Raw genomic sequence first — 18,092 nt, 5'->3', positions numbered from 1 at the left:
TATAAAAGGTATTTGCCTGACCACATATGGACTGTTCTGCTCAAATTTGGTCACCTGATTTTCAATGTGATGTGGAAACACTAGCGGGTCCAAAGATGAATGACTAAAGTGAAGTGCTGGTTATGAAGAGCATTTGAGGGAATGTGGATGACAGAGTTTGATGGCTAAGAGGAAAAAATGAGATATAATAGGAACCTTCAAGTTAGTTAAGGGATTCTATCAGATTAATACAGAAGGAATTATAATAAAAAGTGGATGTTAAGATGGTAAAAACAAGAGGACATTCCTAGAAGTTGTATAAAGATATGGTGAAGGGTAAGAGGAGAAGATTTTTTACATAGAGTTGTAAGAGGAATGCATTGCCAGAGTGTAAATAACTTCAAAGTTCATTATAATAGACATGCTGCTGGTTGAGTGGACCTCCCACAATAAGTCTATTGATTAGATGGAGGTTACTGAAATAATAATAATTGACTAGTTCCAAAGAATTTTAAAAAATCACCTAAGGGTCAACATAAATGATTCATTTTTCTTGCAAGAAAAGCTCTAATTTGGTATATAAAACAAATATAATTAATAAATGGGTCACATCCATGGAAGGGCATCAACGAATATTCTGGATCTTTCAGGTTTTTGATATGGGAATAAATAACGGGGGGGGGTGACTGACTGCTGTGTGTGAAATGTTCAATTTTAAGTAAGCTTGAAGTTAATAATGCTGTGAGAATGGTTGGCATATCACCACATATATTAAAGGACTGTAAAGAGCTGGCAATACCCTTGACTTAGTTGTTTAACAAGTCTGACAACAGAAACAATCCCTCTTCTAGGATTTCTGCATAAAGAAGGAAAAAGTGCTGCTACACAAGAAAGAATCTAAGTCATTGTAGTGGTGACATGTTAAAGAAGACAAACCTGGACTGATGACAAAATAAAATATTCAAGAGCAGATCATAAGACAGGGCTTGAAAAATACACTTATCTGCTCATCCTTGATGAGTAAGGAATTTAGCTGACAAGTAAAAATTCAGAATAAGTGTATAATTCTCAGTTTTATTTATGCAATTCCAATTCTTTGGCATGCTTTGTATTGTAAATAATTTTTATTTTTACCTAATTTATCATGTCTGTTTATGCTTGCATGCCAGTCATTAAAACCCACGTTGTTGATTAGGACTGATTTTTCTCTTGATGGAATATGATCAATAAGATAACATGACACGAAAGCATCATAAACTATTTAAAGAACAATCAGACTTAATGCAAAGTAACCAGCTATTCACAATGCAGTAATGTGTTTTATTATTATTAAACAAGACCTCATGGGGTCAAAGACTCATCTGGGAGGTCCTTTTATCACACACACATCTCATCATACCGTGTCTTAAACACACTCAAACCCCTTGCAGACACCACACTCTCAGGCAAGGCATTCCAATCATTCAAAACTCTGCATGAAAAAACCTGCCTCTCACTCCCCCTCACACCCTCTTTATACAGTTTCCAGGGATGACATCTGGTTCTCCCCTGATTGCCCACTATTCTCTGTAGAACTTCTCCACCACTGATCTTATAACAACCCCTTACCAACTTGTAGGTCTCTATCATATCTCCCCTCTTCCTTCTCTCCACTAGACTCTGCAAATTACATCTTCTCAATCTTTCCTCATACTCAACATTCCAGAGGTCAGAAACTACCTTAGTCAGTTGCCTTTGGACCCTTTATTTTATTCATTTATTTTTATATGGTAATATAAAATAGAAATCTACCAATTAGGGTTAATTTTGTACCTGTTGATGGAATATGCAAAATTTGAAACCATTAATAATGAATGATAAAACTTGAAAAGATGAAAAACAAAGAAATAACTAAAAGAAAGGATAAAATGAATGAGAAACAAGGATTACAAATATTTTATACTAATCCCAAAGATATAATTATAAATGTTTTTGAATGTTTGTTTCTACACACAACTGGCTGGCTCCTAGTGGTCAACCATCCTCATCTTTCTCTTTTGGGACATTGCACTTCTACACAATGTCCTAAAAGAGAAAGATGACAAAGGGTACCACATGGTTGTTCTGAGACTATCATAAACTTCAATAAACTTAAATAAACTTCCAACGTTGTTCTGAGACAGATGCTGTTTAACTTATATACTGATGATGTGGGCTGGATGTTTGAGAATAATTAGTTTTTATAATATAAATACTGCTGGTTTTCGTGTTTTTACTGTGTTTGGTATATTTCCTGATATTTTGTTAAAATATTGCAATATTTAAGCAGCATATTAAAATGGTACCAAAAGCTCACACAACAGCAATACAGTGGCAAAAAAAGAGGAACTGCTATTCTGAAATGTAAAGTTAGATAATTTCTCCAGGCTACTGATGCCAAATGCATTCGAGTAAAGGCCATGGCTCTAATATAAATATTTTTCCCTCAAACTCACTCTACACATTAAAAAAATTTGCAATGGGCAAAATGGACTCGCTCCCAATGAACAAAAACAAAGGAATTAGAAAAAGTCAGAAAGCATAAGAAGGACAAAATGTTTAAGCAAGCAAAATAAGAAACATAGCACTGAAGATGATAAAATATTGTGTACCAATAATCAGGTAAATAGAATATAAAAAAGAAGTATGTAAGTAAAGTAAAGTAGAATATAAAAAGAAGGAATTTATATGGTATGGTGATTCTATCATAAAATAATCAACATTAATGACCATGTCATTACTACTTCTAGTTTTCCCATATGCCAAAATCAAAAATTTAATAAATGCATTAAAGAAAAAGAGATGGTAGCTCTCACAGGTCCAAATGATTTATGGTAATAAATATAACATAAGAGAGGATATGAAAGGATTGCTAGAAGCAAAAGTGAAGAGGATAAAAGTGAAAATTGTTAGTCTAGTACCAAGACATGGTAATATAGAATTAAGAAGGGATTCTGATAGCAAATAATTCAATGCACAAGCTGTGTAGGAGGATGCTTGCGACTTTTTTGGTGTGTAGAGTGAGTTTGAGGGGGAAATATTTATATTAGAGGCAGCCTGTACTTGAATGCATTTGGCATCAGGAGTCTGGAGAAATTATTTATCAGTATGAGACAGTCAGAGAAACAAGATCACCTAATGAGAACCTGTGTAAGAGTCAGGTAAAAAAAAGTTTTTTTTTTACTAAAGTTTTGCACACAGGCGCCGGACACTGCTGGCACGCCCCTAAGAGTGACAAAGTTATGCAAGTGCCAATGTCACAAATATGCTTAATCATGGAGGTGATTATGATGAAAGACATATACAAAAGTATACTGCAGAGTATACACAGGTGAGTATTAAAAATAATAATAATAAAAATAAGCATAGAGGTAATTATGCTGCTGAAAAAATGCCAAAAGTATCAAGAACAAATGGATTGAGTTTGTTACATCCCACTGCTGGCATTAGCGAGACCTGGCTCCCAGAGGCAGATAATCTAATTGGTATCAGTGTAAATGGTACAGAATTTTTAGAAAGGGTAGATAAGACAAGAGGAGGTTGCAACTAACAATATAGCATAATTTGAGTCCAGTTAGAATAGAAAGCTTATTTGCAATATTATTTCCATGCTACACAGAAAACAGGTACAAATTTTCCATATTGCAGTGAGTTTGAAGTGAAGGAATGCTGAGTAATCATTATGGGGCAATTAATTATCTGAACATTAACTAGGTAGCATTGAAATCTTGTAAGAAGAATGAAGCCAACTGAGACATTTGTTGTGAGACAAGTTCGTTAAGCAGCACGTGAAGGAAGAAACCTGAAGTCAAAGAGTATTAGACCTCATTATGGTGTCAAAGGGAGTTTCAGCTGAACATATAACTGTTCTGTCTCCACCTGGTAACAGCAATCATGTACTGACCTAGGAAGTGGCAAAGTATGCAGATGTTTCATTCAGAAAAGTTTACATGCTAAACTACAAAGCAGGAAATTATGACCAACTGAGGAGAATACTAGGTTTGATCCCATGCTATCAGTTGCCAGATGGAAAAGATATCAGAAATGCATAGGAAGTATTAAAAAAAAATCAATGTTGCATTATCAGAATATGTCAAAAAGCGTTCAGAGAATAAATAGGATAAGAGTGAAATGGATATGCAGTCTTATTAAGCAAGAGATTCTTAAGAAAGAGGATGTAGAAGGAATAAATACAGTGTGCATAAGGATGATATCATTTATGAAAATTATAAGGTGCAGGCCAGAAGAGTTAAGAAACTGACTTTGCAAGCTAAAGACGACCCTAAACTATAATTCAATTAAAAAAAATTCTATAATTCTATTGAATGAGGATGTATGTTGGTAACAGAAGCAGATGACATTGTTCAACTAATGAGTACCTGTATTACTAAAAGCTATGAACCTGGTGTATGCAACATAGGACTCAATGCTCAAACACCCTAATGATATCAAGTAACCACTTGAAGCTTTCTTAACTTTTCCATGGTATTTGCCCAGAGATGGATGACATAAGTTAATAGATTCCCTGTTGATCAACAGTAGTGGAATCCATATTGGCAGTCATTTATTAGTTGAGAGTGGTCAAATTAATGCAGGAGTTGAGTATTGATGGTTCTTTCCATTATTTATAGAGAATGAGGTGAGGAAATTAAATAAAAGATGCCAAGAAATTATACTCTTATTTAACTCTTTATTCACATGTAAGCAAACAAAGTTTGCTCATGAAATATCTTCACACTTATGCTACCTGTATACAGAAGCTAATAACTTCACATTAATTGTCTTAGTATCCTATAATGCAAATCACACATCCTTTTGAGTGTGTATTATGGGAAGAGCCATTATCCAGACAGCTTTCTACTTTTACTGAGGTCTCATCAGTGGGAGACAGACCTAGAAGAGATACCAAAGTTGAAGTAATGCAGAAGTGATACATTTCCCACATACAAGTAGTGAAATCTGGCAGCGGTTTCAAAATAAGGATTTGTTATCCTACTTAGTGAAGGAAAAAAAAAAAACAAAAAAACTGGTACTTTTTTTTTCATTAAAATTTTCTGAATCAGCTCAAGTTATTATATGCAAGTAGAGCTTGCATATATGTTCATAATTCATAACTTACTTTAAAGTATTACAATACTAAATTATAAAAAAAAAAAAGATGTTTATTAACTGGCTTATATTTGACTGGATTTCAAACCAGCATCTTCAAAGCACATTACATGTTTCAGTTAACATGCAACAATAAGTAAATGAAACAAATTGTAATGGACAAAAGGTTTAAAGTCCTATTTTGGTGGACCCTTTATGTAAAAAAGAAGTATTACAGCTATGTAGGAGTTGATCTTAAGATAACAGCCTCCCAAATTTTTGGCAAATTAATGCACCCATACTTCTTCAGGTTAAGAGAATGCTTCATAGACATGGCTGACTCTAAAAATAATCTTTATGACCTTTAACAACTTCTATAAAGCACACTAGTTTTCTTCCACCTAATCCTATGAAAGGATGTCCAAAGTGTAGTCTGTTAGCCCAGACTTGCTATAATAACGGTAGTGAATGTATTTTTTATGTTCTCCAAGACAGAAAACATAAAAAATAATGTAAAGAAATAGATCACAGTTGCTTGCACACGCGCGCTGTGTGTGTGTGTGTGTGTGTGTGTGTGTGTGTGTGTGTGTGTGTGTGTGTAAGCAACTCTGATGTTATATGTGTGTTAGGTCAAAGAGTGAAAGATGTTTGTAACAAAAGTTACAAAAATGCCTGTGTCATAGAGAATCCAGAAAGGAATGCAGGGTTCCAGTAAGGGTGAATGAAATATAGACAACAGAAGTAAGAAGCACAAAAAAAATAATGAAAAGAGTCTTGGAAAACAAAACGAAGAGAATGGCAAGATGGCAATAATGAAAGAGAGCACGTTGCAGTCTTTTACAGGACAAAGCATGACCTTAAACAACAGAAAGGTATCTGACAAATAGTACAATGGAAAGAATAAAGAAAACAGAGGAAGAGTAAAGAAAGAATATCATGTGGTGATTCCATAATTAGGGGTATGCTGGATGTATGCATGACAAAATCATGTTCTCTCGTGAAAAAAAGATACTGACGCTGTTAAAAGGCAAAGATTCAATAGTTTTAGCAGGTATGAATCACTTAAAACAATGAAAAATGTGAAATAAATGTTCATTATTCCTACCTTCAACCAGGAGACTGAAGTCCATCAAGAATAACTACCACATTAACTCCTTATTACTTCATAAAAGTATGCTAGACACTATTCACGTTTTTGAGGGAGAAAACAAGAACCCAGAAAAAACCCAACCCTCTCCCCCCAAATACCAACAGTTGAGCCATATACTAATGAACAACACTGGCAGTAACCAAAATGTAACTAGCATCCTAAATTCCCAATACTGAAAGGGATGGTTTGCATTTCCTTACATTCATAATGCATTCCCTCTCATCCTTTTATTTTAACTGCTTTTCATATGTATGAGAAGTAGTAAAAATAACAGTAGTAAAAACAATATTGATATGTTCAAGAGTGCTAAATATATCACACCTTGCCTTAAACTCATTTCCTAACAACATACTTGCAACTGGTTGCCAGTCTTATTATTCCAATGGTTAGCATACCTGCTTTCCAACCAACCTGTTGTCAAGCAGATAATCCTACCATCAGCATATATGTATTGTGTCTTTAAGTGAGCAATGCATTTTGTTGTCCATATGCTTACTGGAAGCCTGAAATGAAAAATGTCTGATCTCTAGTGTAAGATTTCCAGATCATTTAAAAAGTGCAAGTTTCATATAAAAATAAAAAAAAACTGCCTCTGACAACTTATTCCATTCATTCACCACTTTCCAGCAAAAATATTTAATTCTGACACCCTAACCAATTTTATAACATAACTTACAATGCAGATACTCGCCTTCCCCCATTCACTCCATTCCTGTGATGAATTGGAAAATTCCTTCACCACGTTCTCTATCAAATCCTTAAATTATATATTACTATCATGTCCTCTTATTTCTGCCTATCAACTAAACTTTATAATCCATTTCCTTACATTCATAATGTTGCATTCCCTCTTTCTATTGGTTCTGGTTCATTCATTCACCAGGTGGTGACATTGCAGGAATGAATGAACCAATAGCTTATATGGGAATTGTGGTGAATGAAGTGGAGGTGAATAGTCTATTATAAAACCTCAATGTCAATACATCTGTGGGATTGATGGTATACCAGCTCGTGTCATACGTGAAGTGGCTAAAGAATTGTCAGTTCCCTTGACCATTTTGTTTAATTTGAGTCTCGAGTCTGGGTTAGTCCCGAGGGGATGGAAGGAGAGGGAAAATAGTTCCACTGCATAAAGGAGGTTCCAAGACACGCTGTTGTAAATTACCAACCAATCAGTATATCAGGAATCATTGTCAAGGACTTCAAGGGGAAAAATACAGGAATGGATTGATGAAAATGAGATACTGTACAGGGGACAGGATGGTTTTGTAAAGGGTAGATCATACCTCAGTAACTTGCCCAAGTTTTATAACACAGTGATGGCTGAACTGGATAAGGGTAATGGGTTTACAGTGATACTGCTGGACCTTGCTAAGGCCTTTGACAGGATACCACATGGAATTCTAATCAGTAAACTTGGAGTTGGATATAGGGTTGATGAGATGATAGGACGGTGGTTAATGGAGAGATATCAGAGAGTGGTTTATTCAGAAGTGGCGTCCAAAAAACGGATTGTGACTAGTGGTGTGCCGCAGGGTACTGTTCTTCCACCACTACTGTTCAATATGTTCATTAACGATATAAGAAAGGATCTGAGAGGAAGTGTTCACTTGTTTGCTGATGATCAGTGGCAGGCCGTACATAAGCACTGCGACACTGCAGCATCCCCAAGGAAAAAATGAAAAATTTAAATTTTGTTTGTGTTTATAAATAATAACAATGCTTACAACATTATATAAATGCAATACAACATGTTAAAGTCTACAACTTATGTTTTGACATTGATTGAATAGTTAATAATTGGAATTGTTCAATTAACAATTAAGAAACAAATGCACTGCGACCTAACGTCGATATTCGTTTGCACTTGTCAGTGCACGTTATGTCATTCAGATGCTGCCCAAATGGCAGTGTATTTTTAATATCCTTATGTACATTATTTCTGTGAGATATGAAACTTTATTATTGGTGCGTGTGCGTAGTGAACTATTTTTTGTCAATATTATTTTATTTTGTTAAAATAACATATAATTATTTATTTATTATAGATACAAGGCTGAATTACGATGAGTGTCACTGCTGAAAATATGAAAAGAATTACATTTTTTCAATTATCATTACACGAAACAAAAGCAATGTGATCTAACGCCGATATTCGTTCCCGCTTGTCATTGCACATTACGTCATTCAGACACTGTCCAAACGGCAGTGTATTTGTAGTATCCTTACGCACGTTATTTTTGTGTGATATGAAACATTTATTATTGGTGCGTGTGCATGGTGAACTATTTTTTGGCAATATTATTTTATTTTGTTAAAATAACATATATTTATTTATTATAGATACAAGGCTGAATTATGACGAGTGTCACTGTTGAAAATATAAAAAGAATTATATTTTTTCAATTATTGTTACACGAAACAAATGCACTGCGATCTAACGCCGATATTCGTTTGAGATTGTCATTGCTATTGATACAAAACTTTTATTATTGGTGTTTGTTTGTGGTGAGGATGAAATATTTTTAATAAAGCAATTTTTAATATGTAAATTTATTTATTAATAAATTTGTTACTGATTGGATTTTTTTTTTTTTTTTTTTTTTTTTTTTTTTTGTATATGCAGCACCCCCACTTAAAATTTTCACCAGCCGCCACTGCTGATGATGCAAAGATAGGTAGAGCAATAGTGAGTGCACAGGATGTCAAAATTTTGCCCGATGATTTGGATAGTTTGGAGGACTGGGCTAAGGAGAATGGATGTCAATTTAATGTGGCAAAGTGTAAGGTTATGCATTTTGGGGTGAAAAGATTAACAGCAGTATATCACATTGGTGGAACTGTACTCCAGGAGATTGACGAGGGATTTGGGAGGGTTGGTGGATAGGGAGTTGAAGTTTAGGGGGTACATCGCAAAAGTGGCTAAATCAGCTCAGCAAATCACTTGGTTGCTGAAAAATACTTTAACAAGCAGAGACAAACAGGTTATTGTTCCTCTGTATCAAGCCTTGATAAGAGACCCCATCTAGACAACCGTGCCCAGATATGGGCACCAGGGTTTCTTCTTGATGGGGAGGATCCAGAGATGAGTGACCAAGATGAAAGCAGGTCTATCGAACGAACCTTATGAGAACAGGTTGAAGATTTGTGGGTTGCAGAAATTGGTTGATAGGCGAAAAAGGGGTGATATGATTGAGACATTCAAATTACTTAAAGGTTTCTATAAGATTAATTCAGAAGATATTTTGAGAATAGGACTGGTGGTGGGAGGACTAGGGGCCATACATGGAAGCTGGGCAAGAGCATGGTTAGCAAGTGTTAGAGCTAGGTTTTTTACTTGGAGAGTGGTGAATGAGTGGAATTACTGCCAGAGTCTGTTGTGGGTGCCATGACTGTGAATGAGTTAAAGGCGAGGTATGATAGACACTGTCTGAAAGTCGAACAGTTGTTCTTGACATGATGTTAGGGCCTCCCTCGATGAGTCTATCAACTCCTTAAAGTTGCCCATGATAATAATAATCCATAAACCTTCAACCTATTCTCACAGAGAGCGCTATACAGACCAGTTACCATTTTGGTCACTTGCTTCTGAATCCTCTCCAATACCCACATTCCCAAAAATCCAGATGACTAAATCTGTGCATCCAGATGTGGTCATAAAGCCTTATCGAAAGGAATAACTTCATTGTCAGTCTTATTGTCAGCGAGTTCAACATCCAAATGACTCTTTGAATGAACTTCAATTCCCTGTCTACTCACTCCTAAATCCCTATAATAATCAATTTCTATCCAGTTCCATCAACAAAATGAAAACTTTGGAACCTCTCCATTCCAAAGTGCATAACTGCAAATTTTGCCAAATTAAAATAACCACTATCCTTTACCCACACTGTCAGTCTATTTAAATCATCTCACAGAATCTAAATCATCATACTAACTACATCTCTCCAGTTTTGCATCATCAGTAAACTGGATGTTCCCCATCAAATCATTCCCTATATCATTAATGCATGAATGGCAGAGGACAAAAGGGCAGCCAGCAGATAAGGAAAGATTGTCAAATTTGAAGAAATTAGCCAAGCAGGCCAAAGGAAATCTGAAAGAGTTGTGTTGGTATATAGTGAGTAAAAGAAAGAATGAATAAAGAAGGATAATTTTAATGAATACAGATGGTATACAGAAGAAAATGAAACAGCTGAAAATAAAAGTGACTAATTTGTGAACAAACAGATGAACTGGAGGTGTTTACAATAAGAAATCTTAACATGAATGCAGTCAAAGAACTGGATGAGATATTATGTGCTGCTGAAAAGCAAGAGAAGAGAATGCAGATGACCAGGCTGTTTAAGTCTCAGCACTGGCAAGTTATCAATAGTGGAAAGAGAGCAAAACAGTTCCATTACATAAGAAAGATCCAAGATAGGTAGCAAATTATAGACCAATCAGTATCTCAGATATACCAGAAAAGTTGTTTAAATGCAGAATTAAGGAACAGGTGGAAGGAATGTAGATCTAATTAGAGATCTTGTCTTAACAGTAATTTATTCAACGTCCCCAATAAATGACAACTGAGGGAATTAAGGACTGCTAGACTCTGCAAAGGCATTTGACAAGACTGCAGAAAGCTACTACACAAACTGGAACAAATGAGAATGAATACAAGGCTGGTGATATGGATAAGGTGGTGGCTGATAAACTGTGGTATATGGAGTAGACTTCAGGAGAATACAGGTTGCAGTGACGTGCACAGGGCTCTATACTGGGAGTCTGCTGTTTAATTTCTAATTTTGCATCATTTTGCAAATTATGCAAAACCAGGGAAGGTTTGGTTTATTTGGATTTACAGTTGAAGCAATTCGGGCAATGAAGCCAATGTATTATGTCTATTAACTGCATATATTCTAACAGCTGGTTCACTTGCTTTGTGGGATGAAAAACTCAGTTTCTGAGAGGTGAAAAACTTTGCCATCTCCATGAGACTAGCATTGCAGAAGGGAGCAGTTAATAAAAGTAATGTAGAGATCCTGTAAGGTAATGTAAATGGACTCAACATGGGTAAAGATAATGATGATAAAGTTTGGAATATAAGGAGTGCAAGATGGAACTAGGCTGCAAGACATGGGCATCTGCAGAGGGGGGCAAAAGGGGCACCCCACGGATCTAATTGTGAAAAAAAAACAAAAAAATTAATTAAATAAAAATTTATTGATGTAATTATTTGTCTCCAAGCTTTGTCCTTCCCATCTTGGAAAATTTTCTTTGGATACTCATGCTGCAAGAAATTGATGATGCAAGGGATTTGAGATGATGGAAAGAAAGTTGAAGTTTCAGAGGACATACAATAGATGAGGACAGAGTAGCTCAATGGATCATTCATATATATATTATTATTATTATTATTCAGGCCTCCAAGGAGTCAAAAGACTCATCGAGGGAGGTCCTTCCTAAGAGTCTGTCAAGACTTATCGAGGGGAGGTCCCCCCCTGAGAAACACAAAGTCTATCATACCACTCTTTAAACTCACTGACCGTTCTCGCTCCCACCACTCCATCAGGCAATGCATTCCACGGCTCAACCACCCTCCACACAAAGAAACCACTCCTTATCCTCTTGCTCAGTTTCCTTTCGTAACTTCCAGGGATGGTCTCTTGTCATCACTCCTTCCCGCTGTTCAACCAAGCGAAAGAACTCCCCAGTGTCAACCCTGTAACCACCTCTCAACAGTTTAAAAGTCTCAATCATATCACCTCTCCTTCTATCCACCAAACTCTGCAGTCCACATTCTCTCAGCCAATCCTCATAACTATCCTTGTACAGTCCTGAAACCATCTTTGTCATCCGTCTTTGTATCCTTTCCACAGTTAATTTATCCCCTTCAAATCCTGGGGAACAAATCTGAGAACAATTGTTCAAGTGTGGTCTTATCAGAGACTTATACAACGGAATGATAACCCTCTTATCTCTGCAGGTCAGTGTCCTTCTCATAATAGCAGCAATCCTCTGTGTCACCTTCACTACCTTTGCAATATGTCCCCTAAACTTCAGGTTTCTATCACTCATCAACCCCAGATCTCTTGTCTCCCCTACTTCCTCCAGTATAACTCCTCCCATAGAGTATGCAGCATCCCATCGATGTTTCCCAAACCTCAAGACCTTACATTTTGCTGCATTAAACTGACACCCCCATTCATTTGCCCATCTATCTAGCTTATTTAAATCCTCTTGCAGGGCTACCACATCTGCACTATTACTAATAATCCTTCCTAGCTTCGCATCATCCGCAAGCAACTGAATATCCCCCTGCAATCCACTGGCTATGTCATTGATATAAAGGTTAAACAATATAGGTCCTAGTACTGAGCCCTGTGGGACCCCACTTGTAACCCTCTGCCTCCTGGAAACTGCTCCACCATACACAACTCTCTGATACCTATCAGACAGCCAATCCTGAATCCAGTTGACCAATCTGACATGCAGACCCATGCTGCAACTTAAATATCAGCTTATCATGTGGCATCCTGTCAAATGCCTTCGCCAAGTCTAAGAAAATTGCAGTATATGCCTTTCCCTCATCTAATGTTCTTCTAATTTTATTATAAAAGGCTAGCATATTGCTAAAACAAGAGCGTCCTTTCACAAATCCATGTTGATTCTCACAGATAACATTACCCTCATCTGCCCAATGCTGTATACGGTCCCTCACTACTTTCTCCAAGATCTTAACAACTACTGATGACACACAAACTGGCCTATAATTAGACACTTCCAGTCTGTTACCACCCTTATGCAATGGCACTATCTTACCTTCCTTCCATTCCCTGGGCACCTTTGCCAAAGCCAGACTTTCATTGAAAAGCCACGTTAAAGGCACTGTCAATTCCCTAGCACATTCTCTCAAAACTCGTGGTGAAATACCATCCAGTCCCACAGCTTTACTGACATCCAGAGTACTCAGTATCTGAAACACACTCTCCTCCTGTACCTCCAGACCTCGAACCAGTCCTATCCCTCTAGCATTAAAACTGACTCCTCTAGGATGAAATACTCCAATAAAGTGTTCATTGAACAATTCCACTATGTCCTCTGCATCAGTCACTCTATTCCCATTTTTATCCCACAATATCATTCTTCCACAGTCATTTCTCCTCCTACTGGCCACATAGCTAAAAAATTCCCTAGGATTTTCTTTAGATCTTAGGGCCAATCTCCTCTCATATTCCAGTTTCGCTTTCCTTACCACACTAGTCACTCTTCTGGCCTGTGTCTTATATTCCTCATGCATCTCTTCACCTGTCTCCTTATATCTCTTCCATAGCCTCTTTTTCACATGCAATTCCTGTTTAATATGTTTGTCATCCACCTTACTCCAAATTGCATCCTCTTCTTCACTCGTGGTATACAACTTACCATTGCTGATAACAAATATTCTTTCACAATTTCCCACGCACTAGTGATATCCCGGCCTTCCAATTCCTCCCTCCATGAAACTTCCCGAAGTTGACGTCTAAGACTATTATAATCACCTGCCTTATAATTCCACATAAGTTCCCGTCTCTTTGATACTCGTGCATGTCTATTCATTTTCCAAGTAAACACCATATGGTCACTCTCTCCAACTGGTGGGAGAGACGTCAACTCAGTTATTATCAACTCTTCTGATGCTATAACCAAATCCAAAACTTTTGAACCTCTTGTTTCCTCTGTTACATGTTGCCTAAGACATTTGTCCCTCAGGAATTCTAGAAATTCCATTCCCCTATTGCTACATGCATCTTCCTCTCTCCAATTTATACTACTGAAGTTAAAATCTCCCATAACAATCATTCTTCTTGCACTTGCCAAACTTAGCTGTCTAAACATCTCCTGGTCCCCATCCTCTGTGCTCCTGGGCCTGTAACAACACCCCACTAAATATCCTGTCTTGCCTACTCTACCTCACACCATATGCTCTCAAAATCATTTGTCTCACTTCCTTCCAAATTCTCCACTCTTAGAGGACATAGGTCATCACTTATCATAAGCAGTACCCAACCACCACGCTTTACACTCCTATCCTGACGAAAAATGCTATACCCAGCGACTTCTATTCCTGTTGTTATATCCCCTTCTGTCAACCATGTCTCAGTGATCGCAATAATTTTTGGCCAGGCTGATGCTATCTGCGCCACCAATTCCTCTCCCTTATTCCGGATACTCCTGGCATTAGTATAAAGCATATAAATGCCATTGTTTCTATACCCAGCATTATCCCTTCTAGACTCCACTGGGCTCAGTGTTACCTGACATTGTCTCCCTTCTCCCAAGTATCCATTCCCACAAGAGGCCACCCCTGCTATTATCCTCCCTGGGACACACTGACTCGTTCAGAACAGCAATCTTTCCAGATGCCTACGTCCTTCCTCATTCAAATGTAAACGGTCTCTCGCATACAATTCCTCTCTTTCCTCAAACGCACTCCAAGCATCCACATATACCAGTCCTCTCTTGTCACACATTCTCGCTATTATGCCATTCAATGCACTACATGTGGGATCACCTAAACTTGCAATACTTGCAGGTGCAAACTTGACTTACTTGTCTGTTTGCTTACTTGGGAAATGGAGTAAAACCAGGTTTAAAATAGCTTGGTATCTTTAACACACACACACACACATATATATATATATATATATGGTCCGCGCGGTTAGCCTAGTGGCTATGCACTTCGCAACCATATGCCTGGGGAAGGAGTGTCATCGGTTCAATTCCCGTCGGTGACGTGAGGAGCTGAAGGATCTTCCTCAGCCATAGCCAAGTTAGCCAGTCTTGGGCATGGACAGCAGGGTTTTTTCCCCAGTTTTATTCTGGGGTTTTTCATCCTGCAAAGCAGGCAAACTGGCCTTGAGAACTCAACACTACAGGCCATAGGATACACCGGGGCATAAGGCTGACCACCTTATCCCGTAAACGGAGTGAGGTCCGATGATCAATGGACCCTCGACACCGCAAGGTAAGAGAGGGCATAAGGAAGATGAGATATATATATATATATATATATATAAAGAAACATGACAACAATAGGGATAAGGAAGTTAACTCTCTTTATAATGCTGTGATATTACTACACCTTGACTGCTGTGCACTGATTTGATCACCTGGGTTTCTTAGGAATGATGTGGTGGAAAGGATAATGATGCAAGTGACCAAAATAGTGACTGGTGTACATAATACTACCAATGAGGATAAATTAAAGGTTTACTAGTTACAAAGTTTAGGTGACAGGTAGAAAAAAGAGAATATGACAGAAATACATAAGATATGAAAAATTTTTATAGGGCAGATGCAGATGCAGATAAACATTTTCAATACATGATAGGATGAGCGAACAATGGGCAAACATTGGAAATTGTGCAAGAGTGTGATTAAGAAGAGCAAATAGGTTTTTTTATTTTTTTGCTTGAAGGATAGTGAGGCAAGAGTATTTTGTTCAGTGAATGGGTTTAATGAGAGACAAGTACTGTGAGTAATGGTTAGTGTTAGTTCTTCAGACTATTCAGAAGTAACAATAATCATATTCACATCACTGAAATACAGGACACCAACTCTGATATGCTATCAAAGACAGGATATTAACTCTTCCATGTTAAATGCACACACATTTACTAACAAAAAATGCTATTAGTGAGTGGTATATGGCATTGTGAGTAGTAGATCCCACCGTGGGCATGGATGTTTGTGATTGTCTTTGGAAATACTGGTGGTGGTCGGCGGTAAATGGCATTGGTGTAGTTGTGGTCAGTTGGTGGATGAAGTTGTGGAGACAGTTGTAGAGCAGGTGGCCTCCCTCGATGAGTCTTTGGACTCCCTGGAGGTGTCGAATAATAATAATAATAATTACAATTAATAGCACTTTGTGTGGGAGGACTGAGTAATTGTGGATTGTGTAGAGAAGCATGTCCTCCCATGCTGCTTGGAGGTGTCACATGATTTAGGAAGCCACTTCAATCATTTCTTTCAGTGTGTCAGTTTCCATCATGACAATGATTAAAAAAAAAAAATCATGAAATAAATTTTCACTTGATAAATATTATGGTCATAACACACTGCATTTGTTAATTCTTGGGAGGAGGGGGACAAATTTACAAGACTTCTGAAAGTTGACAGGATGTACTAAATATTCCATATGAAGTCAACTAAAAATATCAACATTACTGTTCATGAGACAGGATGATTACAACAACTTGTGCCGTTCTTTCAATGCATTATACATTGAAAGAACGGCACAATTAATATGCATTCAGCATGATTGTATGCGCACGTCAATTTAAAGCAATTATAAATATTACTAACAAAACCGCTTCAAAATCAGAGTACACAGGAACTTATTCTCACTTTCCCAATTTCGATTCCTTCAAGTAATATTAAGTGAACTAGCAAATATTTCTTTTAGTTTGCTTATGAATTCATATAATTAAAATAACAAAAGCACTTCGTCCGAGAGTGACAATACTAGTTAAAAGCACAAGCGTCACAATAAAAGTTTAAAATTGCAGTTCAGTTTTATTTCTACATAAAGCGGAACTTAGTTAACGCACGAAAAAATCATGACAACAATGTAATTTTTCTTCAATGTTTAACTACATTAAGCCTACTTTTTTTAAAGTAAAAATCTGCACATTATACATAAGATTAAGCAAAACGTAAAAGAATGGTATAAAGCGGAGTGTGATACGCATATCGGTTAAAATCCTCATTCTATCATATTAAAATATACATTCCGCTAAGTAAAATAATCTAAGCACATCAAAGAACTGGGGAAAAACCTCACCATAAATAGGTCTCAGCCTTCTTTCGTTAACGCTACCATCCACATGTGAGCGAGACGCCATGATTCAAGGAGCCTCGGCTCTCGCAAAATCTCTCCTCTACTATAATTACTCGAGAGTAATCTCTTACTATACGCACAGTAGCAGACGACAGTTGTACAAATGGCGAAGCCCTACGACAGTTAGAGATCAAACTTATAACTTTACAGTGTGTAAACATCGAAAAAATAAGGTGGGGTTCATAAGGAAATATCAGATAAAATTATCTATTATTCCTGGAACAATGTATATTTTAATCATGTTGCAACGATTATTTGAGGTTATTTCTTGACTCTTCCGGTTGACTAACCCTAACTCTGTATTCAGCGAACAAACCGAAATGTATGATCTACAAAATAATTCTAAAATAGGAAAGGTCACATTTGTCATCCGTGATTTTGATAAGCCACAAAAGAAAGCAGTAAAAAAAAAAAAAAATAGAAATAGAGAACTTTCAATGTGTTTGAGATATCGGGAAAAAAGATTCTTCTTGAGATATCACAGCCACAAAATATGCATGAAATTTACCTTTTACTGAATAGGAACGTTCCCTAATACAGAAACTTGAGCTCACCGGAATGGAAAATTAAAAGTCCTCTTTTCAATTTCAATATAATTCCTCATTTCAATATAAATACTTATGAAGAGGTTTCTGTGTATCTTGTAAAAACATTTCTTGTACCATAAACCTATATCGTCAGAATAAAAACCCGTAAGGGATCTATTGTGGTCGCGCACTAGAACTTTTCCTATGCCTATTTTCACAGGTTCCCGACTTAGTCGACCTTTAAGGATGAGTAGGGTTCCCTCCAGAAACTCAGGTTTTTAAACCCACGCATCTCAGAAAAATGGACTGCAAAATTCACACTATTTAAGGACAACAATACGACTACTGCGGTTTATAATTACAAGAGAGTGACAGTTATCTTCCATACTCTACCTCTAAAATCGTCAATAGCCACGGACAGTAAAAACTAAGGGATGACTAGCTTCACCTACCGATTTCCAAAAGT

The 18,092-nt window shown here is 37.0% G+C and overlaps 1 protein-coding gene across 1 annotated transcript in view; it reads right to left on the bottom strand.

The window, feature by feature from the left end:
- The window catches only part of psidin (phagocyte signaling impaired), a 321,893-nt gene extending 304,705 nt beyond the window's left edge, over positions 1-17,188 (bottom strand). Inside the window, exon 1 of the mRNA XM_090399962.1 lies at positions 17,043-17,188. Coding sequence (XP_090256088.1) covers positions 17,043-17,103 — 61 coding nt within the window. The 5' untranslated portion in view covers positions 17,104-17,188. The remainder of the gene's footprint in view (positions 1-17,042) is intronic.
- Positions 17,189-18,092: the final 904 nt, after the last annotated feature.

Source organism: Typopeltis vanoorti, chromosome 11 (genome assembly GCF_054136105.1).
Source record: "Typopeltis vanoorti isolate ZY-2024b chromosome 11, IOZ_Tvanoo_1.0, whole genome shotgun sequence".
Taxonomy (NCBI): Eukaryota; Metazoa; Arthropoda; class Arachnida; order Uropygi; family Thelyphonidae; genus Typopeltis; species Typopeltis vanoorti.
This window is presented reverse-complemented; position numbering and strand designations above follow the sequence as displayed.